This window comes from Erpetoichthys calabaricus, chromosome 11, assembly GCF_900747795.2.
Source record: "Erpetoichthys calabaricus chromosome 11, fErpCal1.3, whole genome shotgun sequence".
In the NCBI taxonomy this organism is placed as follows: Eukaryota; Metazoa; Chordata; class Cladistia; order Polypteriformes; family Polypteridae; genus Erpetoichthys; species Erpetoichthys calabaricus.
Window position 1 is genome coordinate 97,382,266 of NC_041404.2, and position 22,253 is coordinate 97,404,518.

Here is a 22,253-nt window from a genome sequence, read left to right on the forward strand (position 1 = left end):
TGCAGAGCTATAGTGCGTCTTTATCTGAAAACAGCAGTGTCAGATGGGGTAGGGAAGGATCCTGAACGCGAAAAAAAACAAAAACAAAGCTAACTTTTACAAATATCATAAATTACACCAGCTGTTACAGACTGAAATCAAATGTATCTTTCTAAAATAGTAAAAATAAGAGCAGTTCACTTCTCAAAAGGGAATCGAGCAGGATCGAACTCGTGACCTTTTGATTCCCAGTCAGCAACTGATACTGTTGCGCCACGGGGCCATCGTAGTAAATGAATATCAATGTCACACACTAAGGCGGATTTCTTTTTCTGCAGTTATATTTTTGAATAAAAGTGCACTTGTTCTGTTATATTTGTACCTTTCATTAAAGTGTTTCTTTGATATTTGGACTTCAGGCTTCATACATTATATAGTTTATGCCTACATTTTGTCATTTACTACCAGAATATGAAAAACATTTGTTTTAAAAACGTGTTTACACAAATTACTGTAGAAAACGGAACACACATGAAATGCGTGTGTTCCAAATAACGATCTATTATTTCCACTCTAAAACTCCACTTCACTCCCAGATAATCAATCAAGGCATGAGCTGGGAGAAGTTCGTACACGTTCTAAGTCGGTGGGGGGATGGAATAGTCGGTAGTTTGCAGCTTGTCTTTATCTGCACATTTAGAAGACAAAGGATGCTGGCAGAGAGGTGTGAATGGATTTATGAAGCGATTTAAGGTGGGACGGATCTATGAGTTTTTTCGTAGGCTCTGGTAATTCTAGTGTTAATGACTGACCCATGCTGACTTGATAATATGATGCAAGTTCTGCAGATTTTTCTGCCACACATCCATGCTATCCCCGTAACCTAAATTAGATGAAGTGCATTTGAGAATTACTGGTTGACATTGATGATTGTAATATCCTGTTTATCTCTTCGCCTAAGTGCTCTACCGGACTGAGGACCGTCAATACAGTAAACTCAAGTCACTTGGAGATGAAGTGTAATTTGTGACATTGTGCATTATCCTACTGGAACTATCCATTCAAAAAAGCGTAAACTGTGGCCATTTCACACTTAAATGGCACTCAGTAGGTAATAAGAGGACAACTGTATGCAAAGAAAATCTACCCCATGCCATTACACTACCACAACTGGCCTGTACCATTGACAAAACAGTACAATATGCAAGATGTATCCATATATATATATATATATATATATATATATATACACAGACCGTTTAAACCAAATTCTGACCTTAACATATGCCTATTGCAACAGAAATCAAGATTCATTAGAGAAGATGACATATTTTCAGTCTTAACCTTTCCAGTCTTTATGGTTATGTTTACTGTAGCCTCATCCTCCTGTATATTCCAATTGGAATGCAACCTGGAGTGGACTTATGCTCTTGGTTCAGATGTGCCCTTCTCACACAACTGCTGTAAAGCACTGTTATATGAGTATTGTGGTGGTCCGGTTAGCTCAGATGATTCTGGCTGTTCTCCTCTGAACTTTCTCATTAACAATGTGTTTTCATTCTCTGTAAACACTACAGAATATAGTGTGTGAAGATCCCAGGAGAGCAGAAGCTGGAAAAACCAGGTCTGGCACCACCGATTATACCACTTTTTCTTTTTTTTTCTGAAGTCTGGCTGAACAACTCCTGGACCTTTCTGCATTCTATAGATAGTTAAATAGACAGACAATGACAGACATGCATGGTGGTCTGACCCAAAAGCCAGGATAGGAGATCAAACTTTGCCCTAGCTGAGGGAAGTAGCAAGATGGATGAATATCCCAGCCAGGATGAGTGCTGCTCCTTCAGGTGTGAGGCTTGAATTGTGGTATGATAATGGAACATTCCTCTGTGGGGGCAAAGAATCTCCCAGTGGACTACAATACTTCACTGGCAAGCCCCCAGTTTGGGCTACCACAGAGGTTATGGGATCTATAGTCTGGAAAGACAGCAATGCTGGGTACTCTGTGAGCCACCAGGGGGCACTGCTAGGGAAGGTCTCCCCTACTTTATGGTTGCACTGCCTGATCTGGAAGTGCTTCTGGGTTGCAATACTGTGGCACTGACTCTACTCTCGGGCTTGGCATCAAAGGAGTCAATTTGCCTCACCCAGGGAGTCAAGAGGAGGCAGACAAGGATCACTCAAGTAGGACAGGAAAGCGAGAAAAGAGAAGGATTAGAACATATTTTATTGTAAGGTACTGAATTGCAATGAGCTGGACTGAGTGGAAAAAGCCTGTTAAGGAACTCTGTGAATTAAAACAACTTTATTTGAACCCGCAATTGTGGTGCTACAGTTGTATCTGGGGTTTGGGACTCCTTGACCACAACATATATACACACACTGTATATATAAAGATATATATACACTATGTTTCTGTCACATAATTGGCTGTTTGGATGAACATGCTATTTGTATTAAGGAGTTAGTTTTCCTAATAAAATGCCCAAAGAGTGTACATACAGATAGACACACATACATGCATAAATAGATATTGATTTTACTGCTGTGCTTCTTGTAGTCTTCTTGGATCTTAAGTCTCCTAACGGTGATAAAGTAGCAGTAAGCTGTATATTTTTTCAAGCAAATAACGTAAGCTGAAAGTCAATTTTGTTTTTATTAAAAATCCATACTGCAGTCTATACATAAAGAAATATCGTTTAAATTTAGTAGACCAAGATATGAGAACTGTTTACAAAAGCAATGATGTTCACAACATTTAAAAAGATTAATATTACGGATACATCCTATTACAACACTGCATTTCTAAACTGAAAGATTACAGGAAAAAAGACAACTTTCTTTTCAGGATCTTTAATTCTCTGCTAGTTGTTGTGGGAAAGCAAACCTTTTCTCATTCCAGCTTGCAGCAGTCGAGCACCCAAACTCTCCCCAAGAGTATCACTAAAATAAAACAAGAAATAAAATTATTTTCATTTTAAATGGGTAAATGTACCATTATTTTTCAAAATCATATATGTATTTCTTTTTGCAATCATCTGTATCTTAGTACCAAATATCATGGAATGCAGCAAAACCTACAAAAGAAAAAGTAACAATGAATCTTCCACATAACAAACCTCCAAACAATAGAACTATTTCTTTCTAAGTATGTAGTGACATACATAGGGTCTTTTTAGATTGCGTTGTTCAGTGTATAGATTTATTTGGTTACCAATAAAACTTGCTATTATATCTGGCTTCTCTGTATTCTCATGTGGCACTTGCTGCCTCTGCTCTACTGCCAAGTTGTTTGCCTGCCTATGGAAAAGTTATCTCTGATAAAGAAGCACTGGAATAATCAGGTAGAAGGGTCCTTTCATCAGGCTCACCCAGCACTGATTCAGCTGTAGACTGGCAAGTAGGAGGAAGGTGGCTTGTTGTCCAAGGTCTCTAGGATTGTGACTGTGTCTGGCTTGTCTGACTCCTTTTCTACAATTTAGCTGTGATTTTACAATTAACTGATGGACGGATATTGTTATTTTTCATTTATATTAATTAGTTTCTATTTAGTTTTTGTTTTATTTGAACAAATCTGTATACAAATCTGTATACAGTATATAGTTCAGTATTTAGCAACTGGTATAATCTAGTCTGGCATTTTGCCTTGAGACACTTGCTGAGGATTGCTACAAGAGAATAATGTATTTTGTACTATTGCATTGTATTAATTAATAAGTTCTGATCATGCATGTCATCAGAGCAGGCAAAATGAGGAGCACAAGTGAGAAAGATTCTGAAAGCAGGTTTACCTGGATCTGGGGTTGCTTTGTTATTACACTTGACTTGATTCAGTTGTGCTAATTTGATTTGTAGAATTGGACTACAACTTGATAAATAAGCTATATTAACACTTTTTTTACCTGTGAAATGCATTTTGTTTGGGAGTAATGGTCAGGGGGAGGGGGGCTCAAATACTAACCCTAAACAGTTTTCAATGTCCAACTGGCTAAACGATTAAATGTTCTTTTATTCACATCCCAACCGGGAACTAAGTCTTTTCTTATGTGAATGACACAAATTTTTCTAGAAGCGAACACAATTTTGCACAAATTATTTTGCCCATTGCTCGCAGTAAGCAAAGACCCTAGTAGCTCACTGTGCAACACATTCTCAAGTTCAAAACTCTCTTTGCGCTTCTCTTTGAGCTACATGAAATCATTCCTTCATGTGTATTACTAGAATGACACCTGTACAATTACAATAGGCTGTCTGTGGCCATGGCCAGCTTTTCCGGTAGATAATCATTCCCAAAATGTTAAGGATCCAATAACAAAATAACATTTGAATCACGTTAATTTATTTTGTCTTTTGAAGAATGGTTTGTAAGAAAAAAAAAAATAAAGGAAGCATTTACATTTCAGCTGCAGATGTGAATTTGCGTTTCCTGGCATTTACAGATTCAGACAGTAAACTTTTCTCGGGTATTGTGTCATGGTATCTCCTCTGCAAAAGAAAAAGAAAACAACTACTAATGTATTGTAACAGGATAAACTAATACAAGCTCATTCAGATATACAATGAATAGATTAATCATCTTAAAGCTTTGCTGAAATGTCTTGTACCTTTACATAACATTATTGTAGGTATTGTAAATGTCCTGTGATGGTGTGCAGGGTGAGAAAAGTAATTTATAAAATATTAAATGTATTGGTATAGCGTTTCAGTTCTAAAATTAACAGCTGTGTTTGGTGTACTCACAAACATGGGCTTAAAGTGGAGAAGTATAAACAAACTGTATTTGCCTTTATTACACTACTGGCACATAGACTTATTTTGCTCAACTGGCAGAATCCTGGCCCATCTCTTCTACGTCAGTGGGTAACTGATGTTATATATTATTTGAAATTGGAAAAAATTAATTACTCACTTAGTGGATCTGTTCAAAACTTTTTAAAAACCTGGCACGATCTAATCAATAACATTTTAGAATAAGCTTTTATATTGGGGAATAGGATTCCCTTCCTTCTTTTCTACTCTGAAACATTCTACTCTGGCAGTTGGCCTTCCTCTGTTTCTCTTGGTTGGGGGTTGAATTGAATTTAGTTTTGTTAGGTTTTACTTGTTTGTATGAAATGTTACCTGCTTTTAATAAATTCAATAAAAATAATTAAAGAATAAAAGGGAAGGTAATACAGTCATGGCCAAAGGTTTTGAGAATGACGTATCAGTTTTCACATAGTTTGCTGCTTCAGTGTTTTTAGATCTTTTTGTCAGATGTTTCTATGGTATACTGAAGTATGATTACAAGCATTTCATAAGTTTCAAAGGCTTTTATTGACAATTACATTAAATTTATGCAAAGAGTCAATATTTGCAGAGTTGGCCCTTGTTTTTCAAGACCTCTGCAATTCGCCCTGGCATGCTGTCAATCAACCTCCCTGTGCGGAGAGCGCTTTGAGTAGTGAGAAAAGTGCTATATAAATGTAAAGAATTATTATTATTAAACTCTGGGCCAAATCCTGACTGATGACAGCCCATTCTTGCATAATTAATGCTTGGAGTTTGTCAGAATTTGTGGGTTTCTGTTTGTCCACCTGCCTCTTGGGATTGAAGTCTGGGGAGTTTCCTGGCCATGGACCCAAAATATTGATGTTTTTTCCCTGAGCCACTTAGTTATCACTTTTGCCTTATGGCACGGTGCTCCATCATGCTGGAAAAGGCACTGTTTGTTACCAAACTATTCTTGGATAGTTGGGAGAAGTTGCTCTCAGAGGATGTTTTGGTACCATTCTTTATTCCTAGCCGTGTTCTTAGACAGAATTGTGAGTGAGCCAACTCCCTTGGCTGAGAAGCAACTCCACACATGAATGGTCTCAGGATGCACACACAGGACTGATGGCAGCACTCACCTTTTATTCTCTGGACAATCTTTTTTCCAGATGCCCCAAACAATCGAAAAGGGGATTCATCCGAGAAAATGACTTTACCCCAGTCCTCAGCAGTCCAATCCCTGTACCTTTTTCAGAATATCAGTCTGTCCCTCATGTTTTTCTTGGAGAGAAGTGTCTTGGAGGATATTTTGGTACCATTCTTTATTCATGGCTTGGGATCGGGGCACCCGCAGTGCAGAGCTTGCTCAGGAATGGCAGCAGGCAGATGTAAGTGCATCTGCACACACAGTGAGGTGAGTACTTTTGGAGGATGGCCTGGTGTCAACTCTTGTTTTGAAATTTGAAATATAAATATATACATAAGTAAAAGGGAATATATAAACATCAGAATTATCGAAAAACTTCTCTGCATTGCTGTCTGGGTTGTTCGTTAAGCAAGCCAATAAAAGCTGTACATTTTAGCTTTCTACTGGACCAATAAGAATTAGAAAATGGGTGATGTAATGCTTTAAGTTAAGTTAAATTCATATTAGTGTTTGCTTAGTCATAGCCATAGACAATTGTATATCCTTTTACCCACGGTAAGTTAATAAGAGATAGAACTTTCTTGCTATAATTAAGATACAGTGTGATAATTGAGTCAGTTGTTTAGAATAGGTCCCAGTACACAGGGACTTAACACTAGAATTACCAGAGCCTATGAAAAAACTCGTAGATCCGTCCCACCTTAAAATGCTTCACACTTCTCCGTCAGCGTCTTTTGCCCTTTATATGTGTTGATAAGCAGGAAACAGCAGGCAGTGTGCTATCACATCCCCCCACCGGCACACAGTTTTCTCAGCTCAAGTCTGCTTACCTGCGTGTCAGCTGCTTAGAGTTGTATAGAGTGAGAACTCAAGCAAAATGACACCTTTTTATAAATACTATATCGTTATTTGGAACACTTGCATTTCATGTGTGCTCCGTGTCTACAACGATCTATGTACAGTAAACACCGTTAAAACAGAAACGTTTTCCATGTTTTAGTAATAATTGACAGAATGTAGACATGAAGTGTATATTGTGTGAAGCCTGAATTCCAAATATCAAAGAAACACTTTCACAAAAGATACAAGTATAACAGAACAAAAATCAGGTTAGTGTTGCGTGTTGCTTGTTGTCTTGAGTTTTCGGGTAGTATACTGGTTAGAGCTGCTGATTCCAATTCAGAAGGTTCTGGGTTTGAGTCTTAACATCTCCCAAAATAAACGTTTTGAGTAGTGAGCTGTTAAAATTATACAATAAAAGCATACATTTGATTTGCGTCTGTAACAGCCGATGTAAATGTATAGTACTTGTCAAAGTTAGCATCTTTATTTATTTTTACTACTTTTACTTTATTTACTTATCTTCCTACAGCATAAAGTCACAAGTATACTGGAAGAGCTTCCTCTGTTTGATCGTCAAGGGCATGCTCACAAAGTATATGTGTAATGCCACGAAAAATATCTGCTGACACTTTAGTACACGAGCAATGGTACGAGAATGCAGTTAGACTTTTTTGGGCACATACACCATGCTAGTATTTAGATCTGGACGGTGTAGCGTTGGCAAGCTCTGTAAGCCGTACTGCTTCTTTGAAGGACAGGTGATTGGCAGGATGACGCCAGACTTTCGCCTTTACGACTGGTGCAGCTGCATTGTTCTTATATATGAGGGAAAGTTTCTTGCGGGGAGGGCTTCTGTTTTCTCCGATCTGAGTTTACCTTTGTTATTGCGCGTCTTTATTTGAAAACAGCAGTGTCAGATCGGGGCGAGCGTGAACGCTGACTTTGATAAGCACTATAAATTTACAGCGGTTGTTACAGACGTAAATTAAATGTATATTTTTACTATATAATAGTAACAATAATAGCAGCTCTCTACTCAAAACGGCAAACTTGAGAAGCTGCCAGCATCGAATCCAAAAGCTCTTGATTTGGGAGTCAGCAGTTCTTAGCATTGCACCACGCAAGCTGTCGCATCAACCGCCTACCGTAAGATGCTTTCTTTTTTCTTTGGTTATATTCTTGAATAAAAGCGCACTTGTTCTGTTATACTCGTACTTTTTGTGAAAGTGTGTATTTGATATTTGGGCTTCAGGCTTCACACCAGTCATTCTCAGTCACATACACCACTCACATCCACGTCCACAGTTTTCCCAGTCTCGTTCGCACACAAGATCTGACACGGTTTTATATACAATCATCAGATTCAAATGTTAACAGTTCCCACACACACCCAAGGACCGTCTTTACGACATGTGTATAAGGTGGTGGTGCAATGCTAAGAACTGCTGACTCCCAATCAAGAGCTTCTGGGTTCGATGCTGGCAGCTTCTCAAGTTTGCCGTTTTGAGTAGAGAGCTGCTATTATTGTTAATATTATACAATAAAAACATACATTTGATTTACATCTGTAACAACTGCTGAAAATTTATAGTGCTTGTCAAAGTTAGTGTTCATGCTCGCCCCGATCTGACACTGCTGTTTTCAAATAAAGACGCGCTATAACAGAGGTGAGCTCAGATCGGACAAAACAGAGGCCTTCCCCGCAAGAAACGTCGACTCACATATAAGAACAACGCAGCTGCACCAGTCGTAAAGGTGAAAGTCCGGCGTCATCCTGCCAATCATCTGTCCTTCAAAGAAGCAGCATGGCTTACAGAGCTTGCCAACGCTACACCGTCCAGATCTAAACAATAGCGTGGTGTATGTGCCCAAAAAAAAGTCTAACTGCATTCTCGTACCATTGCTCGCGTACTAAAGTGTCAGCAGGTATTTTTCGTGGCATTACACGTATACTTTGTGAGTATGCCCTTGACGATCAAACAGAGGAAGCTCTTCCAGTATACTTGTGACTTTATGCTGTAGGAAGATAAGTAAATAAAGTAAAAGTACTAAAACTAAAAAAAAGACGCTAACTTTGACAAGTACTATACATTTACATCGGCTGTTACCGATGCAAATCAAATGTATGCTTTTATTGTATAATATTAACAATAAGAACAGCTTACTACTCAAAATGTTTATTTTGGGAGACGTTAAGACACGTACCCAGAACCTTCTGAATTGGAGTCAGCAGCTCTAACCAGTATACTACCCGAGAAGTTAGGACAACAAGCAACACTAACCTGATTTCTTTTTCTTCGGTTATAGTCTTGGAAAAAGGCGCATTTGTTCTGTTATACTTGTATCTTTTGTGAAAGTGTTTCTTTGATATTTGGAATTCAGGCTTCACACATTATACACTTCATGTCTACATTCTCTGAATTATTACTAAAACATGAAAAACGTTTCTGTTTTAACAATGTGTTTACTGTACATAGATTGTTGTAGACACGGAACACACATGAAATGCATGTGTTCCAAATAACGATATAGTATTTATAAAAGGTGTCATTTTGCTTGACTTCTCATTCTATACAACTCTAAGCAACTGACACGCAGGTAAGCAGACTTGAGCTGAGAAAACTGTGTGCCAGTGGGGGATGTGATAGCAGGCTGTCTAAATGTGTTGATAAGCAGAAAACAGCAAAGGACAAAAGACGCTGATGGAGAAGTGCGAAGCGTTTTAAGGTTGGATGGATCTACGAGTTTTTTTATAGGCTCTGGTAATTGTAGTGTTAAATCGCGTCTTAAATCCGTTCGCACCTCTCCGCCAGCGTCTTTTGTCATCTAAATGTGCTTATAAACACAAGCTTCAAGCAGCCGGCTATTCCATCCCTCCACCGACTTAGAACATGCACGAACTTCTCCCAGCTCATGCTTTGATTGATTATCTGGGAGTGAAGTGGAGTTTTAGAGTGGAAATAATAGATCGTTATTTGGAACACATGCATTTCATGTGTGTTCCATTTCTACAGCAATCTGTGCAAACACATTTTTAAAACAGAAACGTTTTTCATATTCTAGTAGTAAATGACAAAATGTAGGCATAAACTATATAATGTATGAAGCCTGAAGTCCATATATCAAAGAAACACTTTCACAAAAGGTATAAATATAACAGAACACGTGCGCTTTTATTCAAAAATATAACTGCACAAAAAAAAGCCGCGTTAGCATGCCACATTGACACACGTTTACTACAACCACCACGGTGGCGTAATGGTATCAATTCCTGACTGGGAATCAGAGGGTGACGAGTTCGATCCCGCATGACTCCGTTTTGAGAAGTGAACTGCTCTTATTCTTACAATTTTAAGATAAAAACATACATTTGATTTCAGTCTGTAACAGCCGGTGTAATTTATGATACTTGTAAAGGTTAGCTTTGTTTTTTTTTTTTATTCACTTTTCATTCTCTCAGTCGCGTTCAGAATTAATCCATACAACCCCATCTGACACTGCTGTTTTCACATAAAGACGCGCTATAGCTCTGCAGTGTATCACGATGCATACTACCACCGCCGCCGCCCACCCCCCCCCCCCAAAGGGTTCTGACACACAAATGCTGGCGAACCTGCCTTCTTTGTATCTCACCGTCACTTGATTTTCTTTTTATTCAGTTTTATTGAGTGTTCCTGCCAGTCCCCACATGTTGCTGTATGCTGTTTCTTTTGTACTCCAGGACATGCAGAGGAGAGAATGGTAAAGAGCAGTAACTTCGACGCTATATGCAATCATCAGACACTCCCCATCTGACACTGCTGTTTTCACATAAAGACGCACTATAGCTGTGCAGTGTACTTGTGACTGCATTCTCGTACCAATGTTTGCGAACTGAAGTGTCTGTGTGCACATTTCGTGGCATTACACGTGTATTTTTTCAGTATGCCCGTGTCGCTCAAACACAGGAACATATGTTGGTGTACAAGTATAACAAAACAAGTGCACTTTTATTCAAGTGCACTTTTTCCATCGCCTTTTCCTGTAAGAAGCAATGTACACACTTCTCTATGCTCTATGCTATTACACACCTGAAAGAAAGAGACAATATATGTGAAAACTTCATCGCACTAATGCAATATTATTTGAAAATGAACAGCATCAGATCGGGTGTGAATTTATGCTGGAACTGGAAATTCTCTGATGTGGAATCAGTTCTGTATGGTTGTGGGCGTGGGTGTGAGTGGTGGACATAACTGGGAATTACTGTGAATGTGCGTGGAGTTTTGAGATAATGAATGGAGCTGCAAATTACAGGGAATTCTCAGATGTGGCGGGATAAAAAGCTGAGACATAAACATGGATGAATCGCTTCTGTATGGTTGTGGGTGTGGGTGTGAGTGGTGGACATAACTGGGAATTACTGTGAATGTGCGTGGTGTTTTGAGATAATGAATGGAGCTGCAAATTGCAGGGAATTCTCAGATGTGGAATTCTCTGATGTGGCGAGATAAAACCTGACAAACAAACATAGGTGAATCAGTTGTGCTTGATTATTATTTTGAGCAAACAGACACTGCAATGGCCACAGCTCTGTCACGAAAGAGGAGGTTGTACCCTTCGGAGGCTTTGGCTCTGCTGCAAGAAATGGACGATTGCGACTCAGACGGAGGCAAGGAACTTATTTTTGATATCGAGGAAGACGACGAGACAGACACAGAGGAGAGCCCAGATGAGGATTCTATATCAGAGAAAGAGAACAGAAGCCCTCCCCGCAAGAAACGTCCAGTCAAACATAAGAACAGCACAGCTGCACCAGGCATAAAGGCAAAAGATGGTACCATTTGGATACAGCAAGAAGTTGGGCGTCGTCCTGCCAGTCAATCTATCACACACATGTCCTTCAGCGAAGCAGCCGGACCTACGGAGCTCGCCAAGGTATCGTGCTAAGTCCTGATTTCAATAATGTTTTTTGATGGTCTGTATATGAAAACATTTTTATGTTACTTGTATAAAAGACACATTGAATGTTGTTTACCTATTTACCTTTATTTATTTACTTATCTTCCTGCAGCGTAAAGTAACCAGTAGACTGCAGAGCTTCTTGTGTTTGATCGACATAGGTATGTTGTTGACAATCAGAGACTGCACAGTCCATGAAGGTCGTAGAGCAGACCCCAGCTGGAGCCTCTCCCTCTCTGAACTGATGGCATTTATCTCCATTCTTTTGACAAGAACAGCGATGACTACAGTTGGTGCTGTGGCTGATGCCTGGTCAGAACTATTTGTTGTACCGGCAATCAAAGATACGATGCCCCGTCACCGCTACCAGACTATCATGTGAAATTTGCGCTTTGACAACAAAGACACCAGTGCAGAACGTGTGAAAAACAACAGATTTGCTGCAATTTCGGACATCTGGAAACGTTTTGTTGAGAACTGTGCTCTGAGTTACAACCCAGGGCAACATATTACAGCTGATGACCAACTGTTTCCAACCAAGATCTGTTGTCCTTTCTTACAATACATTGCGACCAAGCCTGACAAATTTGGCATAAAGTTTTGGATTGCGGCAGATTTGGAGACAAAGTACATTTGCAATGCCACTCCTTATTTAGGAAAAGATCCCAGTCATCCCACGGGAGAAAGACTTTCCAAGTCTGTGGTCATAAAGCTTATGGAGCCGCTTATGGACAAAGGCAGAACCATAACAACAGACAACCTCTTCACGTCACTTCCGCTGGCTAATGGATTGCTGCACCGCAACACAACTCTGCATGGCACCATGAATAAAGTGCGATGGGAACTTCTACCTGCAGCTAAAGTCAGTTCAGTACACGAACAATTCTCCACGCTGGTGATCTCCCAGTGCCATGCTGACAGTGTATGTGCCCAAAAATAAGAAGTCTGTCTGCATTCTCAGCCCAATGCACCATGATGTCGAGATTGGGCAAGATTGAAAGAAAAAAAAAAAAAAACAAATATGGTCACAGACTACAACCACATGAAGGTATGCTAATGAAAAAAATATTAGTGTGACGAAGTTTTCTGGTGCTATTCTGGTGATAAAATGATTTCTTCAAAATATCACATATATTTGTCTTTCTTTTTTCCCCAGCGTGGCGTTGACATCATGGACCAGAAGGCGCGTGCTTATTCAGTGCGAACAGGAACACGCAGGTGGCCGGTTGCTGTGTTCTACAACATCCTTGACCTAGCAGCGATGAACGCACATGTACTGTACAAGGCATGCACGGGGTCCACTGAGAAAGGAAGAGTGTTCATGGCTCACCTTGCAGAGGAACTTCGTTGATGCTTCTTACTGGAAAATGCGATGGAAAAAGACAATATGATGCAGCATCAACAAGCTTCAGTTCTAAGACCTCAGCTTCCCCCAGGGAAGAAAGTACAGTGTCAGGATCTCATTCAGTGTAATAGGAACCACAGCACAGAGAGGTGTGTACACTGCAACAAGTACACATGTCGTAAATGTAGGAAGGGTGGACCTTGGGTGTGTGGGAACTGTTAATATTTGAATGTGATGATTTTATATAGCACGGATTGGAAATCAGCAGTTCTTAGCATTGCACCACGCAAGCTGTCGTATCAACCGCCAACTGTAACTTGCTTTCTTTTTTCTTCGGTTATAGTCTTGAATAAAAGTGCACTTGTTTTGTTATACTTGTACACCAACATTTGTTCCTGTGTTTGAGCGATACAGGCATGCTGAAAAAATACACGTGTAATGCCACGAAAAGTGCACACAGTCACTTCAGTTCGCAAACATTGGTACGAGAATGCAGTCACAAGTACACTGCACAGCTATAGTGCGTCTTTATGTGAAAACAGCAGTGTCAGATGGGGAGTGTCTGATGATTGCATATAGCGCCGAAGTTACTGCTCTTTACCATTCTCTCCTCTGCATGTCCTGGAGTACAAAAGAAACAGCATACAGCAACATGTGGGGACTGGCAGGAACACTCAATAAAACTGAATAAAAAGAAAATCAAGTGACGGTGAGATACGAAGAAGGCAGCTTCGCCAGCGTTTGTGTGTCAGGATCCTTTTGGGGTGGGGGGCGGCGGTAGTATGCATCATGGTACACTGCAGAGCTATAGCACGTCTTTATGTGAAAACAGCAGTGTCAGATGGGGTTGTATGGATTGATTCTGAACGCGACTGAGAGAATGAAAAGTGAATAAAAAAAAACAAAAAAACAAAAAAAAAAAAACAAAGCTAACCTTTACAAGTATCATAAATTACACCGGCTGTTACAGACTGAAATCAAATGTATGTTTTTATTCTAAAATTGTAAGAATAAGAGCAGTTCACTTCTCAAAACGGAATCATGACGGATTGAACTCATCACCCTCTGATTCCCAGTCAGGAATTGATACCATTACGCCACCGCGGAGGTTGTAGTAAACATGTGTCAATGTGGCATGCTAATGCGGCTTTTTTTTGTGCAGTTATATTTTTGAATAAAAGCGTACATGTTTTGTTATATTTGTACCTTTTGTGAAAGTGTTTCTTTGATATATGGACTTCAGGCTTCATACATTATATAGTTTATGCCTACATTTTATCATTTACTACTAGAATATGAAAAACGTTTCTGTTTTAAAAATGTGTTTGCACAGATTGCTGTAGAAATGGAACACACATGAAATGCGTGTGTTCCAAATAACGATCTATTATTTCCACTCTAAAACTCCACTTCACTCCCAGATAATCAGTCAAGGCATGAGCTGGGAGAAGTTCGTGCATGTTCTAAGTCGGTGGAGGGATGGAATAGCCGGCTGCTTGAAGCTTGTGTTTATCAGCACATTTAGATGACAAAAGACGCTGGCGGAGGGGTGTGAACGGATTTAAGACACCATTTAAGGTGGGACAGATCTACGAGTTTTTTCGTAGGCTCTGGTAATTCTAGTGTTAAAAGACCCATTTTTCAGCTTAGAAATGAAATAGACATACAGTTTTCTTACTGTTTAGAAATGGTTCAGAAATGTTTAGAAGTGACTTTGTAATGATTAGAAATGTAACAAAATTTAAGCTTTGAAGAGAACTTCTCCAAAATCAGAAATTTTCTAATTATTGCTATTTTAATTTTTTCTTTTTTGTATGAACTGTTTTACTTTGAATTTTTACTAAAAAGCTTTTAAAAATGAAGATTTTTTGTCTGTGGAATCATTTCAACGTGTCAGGCTTTTGTTGAATCCCATTTTGTATGCTAGAGCTGCTGAACTGTGGTAATTTTTAGAAAATGCAGCTACAGGTGATGTGCAAATGAAAAACTTTATAAAATATGAAAATAAGAGCTTTGTGTTTTACTTTCTGTCATGCAGTACTATGGCATCTTTTAATATTATTTTATACAAATAGTAATTATTTTTGGTTTATATTGTTAACCGTTCTTTTAAAAGATTTGAGCTTTGAGAAGATATTCTTTAGAGTAAACATTAAGCAAATCAGTCCATCTGTTGTCTTTAGGACAAAAGTCCCAGTAGAGCTTACACATCAATTTAGGAAGCAGTGGTTTTAAAGAACTAAGACGACAGAGATTTTGTAATTAATTCTAATTTAAATAATATAAACAGCTCAAAAAAATTAAAGGAACACTTTTAAAACACATCAGATCTCAATGGGAAAAAAATGCTGCTGGATATCTATACTTATATGGACTGGGTAATGTGTTAGGAACGAAAGGATGCCACATCATTTGATGGAAATGAAAATGATCAACCTACAGAGGGCTGAATTCAACGACACCCTGAAAATCAAAGTGAAAAAATGATGCAGCAGGCTAGTCCACTTTGTCGAAATTTCATTGCAGCAACTCAAAATCGCACTCAGTAGTTTGTATGCCCCCCACGTGCTTGTATGCATGCCTGACAACGTCGGGGCATGCTCCCAATGAGAAGACGAATGGTGTCCTGGGGGATCTCCTCCGAGATCTGGACCAGGGTATCTCTGAGCTTCTGGACAGTCTGAGGTGCAACCTGGCAGCGTCAGATAGACAGAAACATAATGTCCCAGAGGTGTTCTATTGGATTTAGGTCAGGCAAGTCTGGGGGTCAGTCAATGGTACCAATTCCTTCATCTTCCAGGAACTTCCTGCACACTCTCACCACATGAGGCTGGGTATTGTCGTGCACCAGCATTGGGTCTGACAAAGGGTTCAAGGATTTCATCTTGATACCTAATGGCAGACAAGGTGCTGTTGTCTAGCCAGTAAAGGTCTGTGTGTCCCTCCATGGATATGCCTCCCCAGACCATCACTGACTTACCACCAAACTGGTCATGCTGAACAATGTTACAGGAAGCATAACATTCTCCACAGCTTCTCCAGACCCTTTCACGTCTGTCACATGTGCTCAAGGTGAACCTGCTCTCATCTGTGAAAAGCACAATGTGCTAGTGGTGGACCTGCCAATTCTGGTATTCTATGGAAAATGCCAATCAAGCTCCACGGTTCCAGGCAGCGAGCCCAGGGCTCACTACAGGAAGTCAGGCCCTCAGGCCACCCTCACTTACCCTCAGGTCTGTTTCTGATTGTTTGGTCAGAGACATTCACACCAGTGGCCTGCTGAGGTCATTTTGTTGGGCTCTGGCAGTGCTCATCCTGTTCCTCCATGCCCAAAAAAGGAGATACCCATCCTGCTCTCCTAGAGTAACTGCTATTTCCTGGAATCTCCTCCATGCCCTTGAGACAGTGCTGGGAGACGCAGCAAACCTTCTGGCAATGGCACGTATTGATGTGCCATCCTGGAGAAGTTGGACTACCTGTGCAACCTCTGTAGGGTCCAGGTATCGCCTCATGATACCAGTAGTGACACTGACTGTAGCCAAATGCAAAACTAGTGAAAAAAATAGAAAAATGAGGAGGGAAAAATGTCAGTGGCCTCCTCCTGTTAAACCATTCCTGTTTTGGGGGTCGTCTCATTGTTGCCCTTCTAGTGTACCTGTTGTTAATTTCATTAACACCAAATCAGCTGAAACTGATTAACAGCCCCCTCTGCCATTTAACTGACCCGATCAATATCCCAGAACTTTCTCTGACTTGATGCTATACTCTGATTAATAAGTGTTCTTTCAATTTTTTTGGGCAGTATATATATATATATATATTATATATATATATATATTTTACACTCACCATCACATCACTTTTATTCATTCCATGTACTTCAGATTTTCGACCCCTCCACTGCTCAAGATTTTGCTACAAAGAAACAGCAAAAAAATTTTGTTTACACCCTGTTGACAGATACACTATCATATCAACTATTCTTAAATCATAATAAAAAATCTCTTCATATGTAGGATTTCTGAGACACTGCAATTCACAGAATACACCACTTTACTATTTTATTTTTAACAGCAAGGTTATTATTCTTTACTAATTCACTGAACTACAATTAAATATTTGCATTTAACATTACAAACTAATTAATAAAAGATTCAAATCTTTTTGGATCAGTTAAAATACACAAAAAAGAAAACTGAACTTCAAAAGGACAAAAGTACAAATGTCAAATATCACAAGTACAAACAACTGCCAAAAACAACACGATTCCCTGTTACAGACTGAACACACAGCTTTATTTATATACCACCAATTAAAAAAAATGCCAGCAAGAAGTCATTTTATACAATTTAAAACCCAGAAGGGTTATAAATCTTGCTTTCACCAAACCAATACACACTACTACACAAAAACAAATTTGATGTAGCCAGGACATGACTCTCTTAATATTTAAATTCACCAAAATGTATGCAAGTTACAACTGAAATCTATCTTCTACATTTCAGTCTGCTTTAAAAGAAAATCTATTACAAAAAATCTAAGTATTGAGTACTTTATTGTCTTGAGTATAAAGTATAATGGAACTGTTATGTGCATGCTTCACCATGCTACCACTTGTGAAGCATGCTCAATTGGCTATGTGAAATACAAGAACTAAGAATGTAAGAGGAGAAAACTGCCACAGCTGCTGCACCCCATGGGCTCTGCAGTTTATGTTATTCAGTTAGATAAAGCCATATATAAAATCACAGGGAAAGTCATTACCATATTTTTTCAAACAACTCAGAGTAATTGGTACACAGCCTGTACTAGATTCCACATGGAGAAAAGAGCACAGATTAGAAAGAACAAAATACAGGTGAAGAGTACAATACTGGAAGATGACACACTCACAGCAAACCCAACAGTGTATTAAAATGGGAAAGAAATGGCCAGTTTCATTGCTTGATATTGACACACATCTAAGGTTACATCAAAGCGGCAGTTGGAAGTACCCATTCAATATGGTACTTCGCTGCATACAAGGCACCGTTCTGGAAAGATAATTGATTTAAATGCGCATCTGCCACCAAACCACTATGGCTGCACGTGATTCTGTATATGTGGCAGCTCTACATATAAAAAATGTGATCTAAGAAGCATGGCATAAGAAAAGAAAAATATGGTTTTGAATATGCATGTGCCACCAGGACTGCCACAAGTTTTGTATCATATACAGTCACAATATTTTGGCACCAGCTGCATACACAAATCAGATGATTTCATAGAAAACTTACTGCTGTGCCACCATATCAGAGGGGATATAGCCAAGATTCTTCCTTTAAGCTGCAGATAGAAGCTGATCTTTGCAACAAGTGAAAAGGTGGTGGTGTTGGTTTCTATAGTAATAAAAACTGGTTTAAAGTTTCCATATTGTGAAATCTCTGCTCCAGCAATCAGATATTATTTGCTATTACGGTAGGTAACTGTAATTCTTTCACCTAGAGAATATTCTTCAATAATTCTCACTGCAGTTTACATCCTGCTGGAGGCAAATGTGAATGAAGCACAACAGCAATTAGCAGATTACATCACATGTTTGGAGAACGGTAACCGAACTCCCCAATAATAATGATGGCCAACTTTAATTGCACAAACCTGACCACTGAACTTAACAATTTAACAGATTTAAACTACATGGAGCTGACCAGCAACAATTGTTTTGCTCTTCCGATCCTGAAATGGTTGTGACTCTTCTTTGTAAAAGCCTCAGTCCGCTTCTTCCTTTTCTATTAAGGAATATGATGTCTGGAAGCTGTTTGCAAGACAGAACTGCAAAAAGTTTGCCAGTTCAGTTTAGTTTCTCCCGCAACAATCAAACATGCAAGTCAGCTTGCTCCTCTTTTTGCTGACATCTTTGATCAGTCTCTTGCACAGTATACTGTTCCAGATTGCTTTAAATCTTCTGTTATTGTTCCAATTCCCCAAAAAGATTACATAGGCTGCCTCAATTACTATAAGCCCATTCCACTTACATCAGTTCCAGTGAAAATATTTGAGTGGCTAATTCTAACCAATCTTAAGTGCGATACTGCTCTTCATCTTGACATACTTCAATTGCATGCAGGGTAAATAAGTGTGGATGATGCCATGAACAAGGGCCTTCACTTAGTGCTAGAGCAGGGGTGCCCACACTTTTTCGGCTTGCGAGCTACTTTTAAAATGACCAGGTTGAAATGATCTACCTACATTAAAAATACTTATATATATATATATATATATATTGTGACAGACGACCGGCTACGGACTCCGGTCGCCACCCCCAGGCCGCTAGGAGGAGCCCTCCGGACAGCATATTCGTGCCCCGAGTTCCAGCAGGGCCTCATGGACTTTGTAGTGTCGTTACACAGCCCTGCTGGATACCTTGGGGGCCGCCAGGAGTCGCTGTAGGGGGGCTAGTGGGCTCGTGTGCCCTATAACCCGGGAGTGCGTCAGCATCACGTGTCCGGAAGGAACAATGTGCTCCCGGGATGAAGAAAAGGACTTTGCCCTGACCCGGAAGGAAAACGGACTTGTGGGTTTGGCTTGGAGCCACTTCCGGGTCAGGGGATATAAAAGGACTCTGGGTGAGCCCAGACATTTGAACTGAGCTGGGAGGTAGGGTGGCGATGTGTCTGGGAGAGGAGGAGTATTGTTTATAGAGAGAGTATTGTGTTTAATGAGTGTGGAGTGGAGGGTGCTTTGTGCACATTATAATAACAAAATAAAAAGTTATTATTATTATACATTCACCTGGTCATCAGAGTGGTACCTGAGGGTTCGAGAGGTGGACACGAGCATCTACTGCTACAATATATATATATATACAGTGATCCCTCGCTATACCGCGCTTCGCCTTTCGCGGCTTCACTCCATCGCGGATTTTATATGTAAGCATATTTAAATATATATCGCGGATTTTTTGCTGCTTCGCGGGTTTCTGCGGACAATGGGTCTTTTAATTTCTGGTACATGCTTCCTCAGTTGGTTTGCCCAGTTGATTTCATACAAGGGACGCTATTGGCAGATGGCTGAGAAGCTACCCAACTTACTTTCTCTCTCTCTCTCTCGCGCTGACGTAGGGGGGTGTGAGCAGGGGGGCTGTGTGCAGCTGCTTCCTGAAGGACAGGCTGCACGGAGCTTCGCATACTTAAAAGCTCAAAGGGCACGTATTGATTTTTGACTTTGTTTTTCTGTGGCTCTCTCTCTCTCTCTCTCTTCCTGCTCCTGACAGAGGGGGTGTGAGCTGCCGCCTTCAACAGCTTTGTACCGGCGGTGCTTCGCATACTTAAAAGCCAAAAAGCCCTATTGATTTTTTTTTTGACTGCTTGCTTTGCACTCCTTTGAAAAGGAAGATATGTTTGCATTCTTTTAATTGTGAGACAGAACTGTCATCTCTGTCTTGTCATGGAGCACAGTTTAAACTTTTGAAAAAGAGACAAATGTTTGTTTGCAGTGTTTGAATAACGTTCCTGTCTCTCTACAACCTCCTGTGTTTCTGCGCAAATCTGTGACCCAAGCATGACATTCTAAAAATAACCATATAAACATATGGTTTCTACTTCGCGGATTTTCCTATTTCGCGGGTGGCTCTGGAACGCAACCCCCGCGATGGAGGAGGGATTACTGTATACTGAGTATACTTTATACATAAAATATATGTTGTCTTACCTTGCATAACTGAATAACCCTTATGGCATAATAACAATTCAATACATTTATGGTCACTACAGTATTTGGATTTAATAATCTTCATTTGGGAAAAGGCCGACTCGCATAAATAAGTAGAGCCGAATAATGCAGTTAAGGAGGTAGCAGATTTCCTCATGTTTGGGTACTTCTCCTCTGTGAGTAAGTTCCAAAACTGTCCATGAGCCCCAGACTTCAGCTGAATGTCATACTGTAGTGTCAAAATATCATCCTCAATTGTAGAGGAGCTCTAGGTGAAACAGTGTTGCAATTTTTGATGTGGGTGAATCACCCTCAACATCTTTCCCAAATGGATAGCACTTAACATTAGAATTACCAGAGCCTACGAAAAAACTCGTAGATCCGTCCCACCTTAAATTGCTTCACACTTTTCCATCAGTGTCTTTTGTCCTGTAAATGTTTGATAAGCAGCAAACAGCCTGCTATCACATCCCCCACCAGCGCACAGTTTTCTCAGCTCAAATCTGTTTACCTGCGTGTCAGTAGCTTGGAGTTGTATAGAGTGAGAAGTCAAGTAAAATGACACCTTTCGTTATTTGGAACACATGCATTTCATGTGTGTTCCGTGTCTACAAAGATCTATGTAAACACATTGTTAAAACAGAAACGTTTTTCATGTTTTAGTAATAATTGACAAAATGTAGACATGAAGTTTATAATGACACCTTTTATAAATACTATATCGTTATTTGGAACACATGCATTTCGTGTGTGTTTCGTGTGTGTTACGAGTTTTTTCGTAGGCTCTGGTAATTCTAGTGTTAAATGTAGCAATTGGCTCAAGTAAAGCTGAGTCTTGAAACCGTCTGTCAAAGTTTTGACATTGTCCTTTTTTTCTGCTTTCATATTCTGTATCTTGCTCTGCATGTGTTTCGCGCTTATGTTTTTTTTGAGTCTTTTGAATTCCGGTTTTCATTATCTCTAACCTGCTCTGCATGTGTTTGGCCCCCTTGTTTTTTAACCTTTTTATGATGTTTTACTTTGTTTTCTACTCTGTCTTTTATTTCTGACCTCGCTTTATCCTGCTTTTTTTATGACACCTGGTTCATGGTGATTATTTTCCTTTTTTCGAGTAATAATTTCCGTTATTGTTTGCGCTCCTGCGATCTTTACTTTCTTTTTTTTATACTTTCTAATTTTCCTACTTTCATATTCTTTAACTTTCTCCACATGTGTATCGTGCCAACTATTTTTTTTTTTGAGCGTTTCGAATTCCACTGCTTTCATAATCTCTAACCTGCTCTGCATGTGTATAGCGCCAACGTCCGGATTGGACGTGCTTTTTTTTTCAATTCAGTTTCATAGTTTTTATGAACAGTCCGAAAGTGCCTTTCCACATTTTCCTTCTTTGGAATAGCAATGATAGATTGACAGATCAGACAAACGCACTTCGATTGTGACATTGTGAGAAAAAAAATCCTCTTCCAATTCCTCATCCAGCCCATACCCCCCCAAACAAATTTTTTTTTAAAAATCCCTTCTTTAGTCGATATAAACTGGAAGGCTAACTAGATCACA

The 22,253-nt window shown here is 39.6% G+C and overlaps 1 protein-coding gene across 4 annotated transcripts in view; it reads right to left on the reverse strand.

The window, feature by feature from the left end:
• Nucleotides 1-2,618: 2,618 nt before the first annotated feature.
• rbm10 (RNA binding motif protein 10) overlaps nucleotides 2,619-22,253 on the reverse strand; it is a 395,465-nt gene continuing 375,830 nt past the window's right edge. For all 4 annotated transcript variants that reach the window (XM_051933537.1, XM_051933536.1, XM_051933538.1 and 1 more), the window contains 3 exons: nucleotides 16,857-16,922; nucleotides 4,376-4,464; nucleotides 2,619-2,922 (listed from right to left, as the gene is read on the reverse strand). In XM_051933537.1, coding sequence (XP_051789497.1) covers nucleotides 2,844-2,922; nucleotides 4,376-4,464; nucleotides 16,857-16,922 — 234 coding nt within the window. In that variant the 3' untranslated portion in view covers nucleotides 2,619-2,843. The remainder of the gene's footprint in view (nucleotides 2,923-4,375; nucleotides 4,465-16,856; nucleotides 16,923-22,253) is intronic.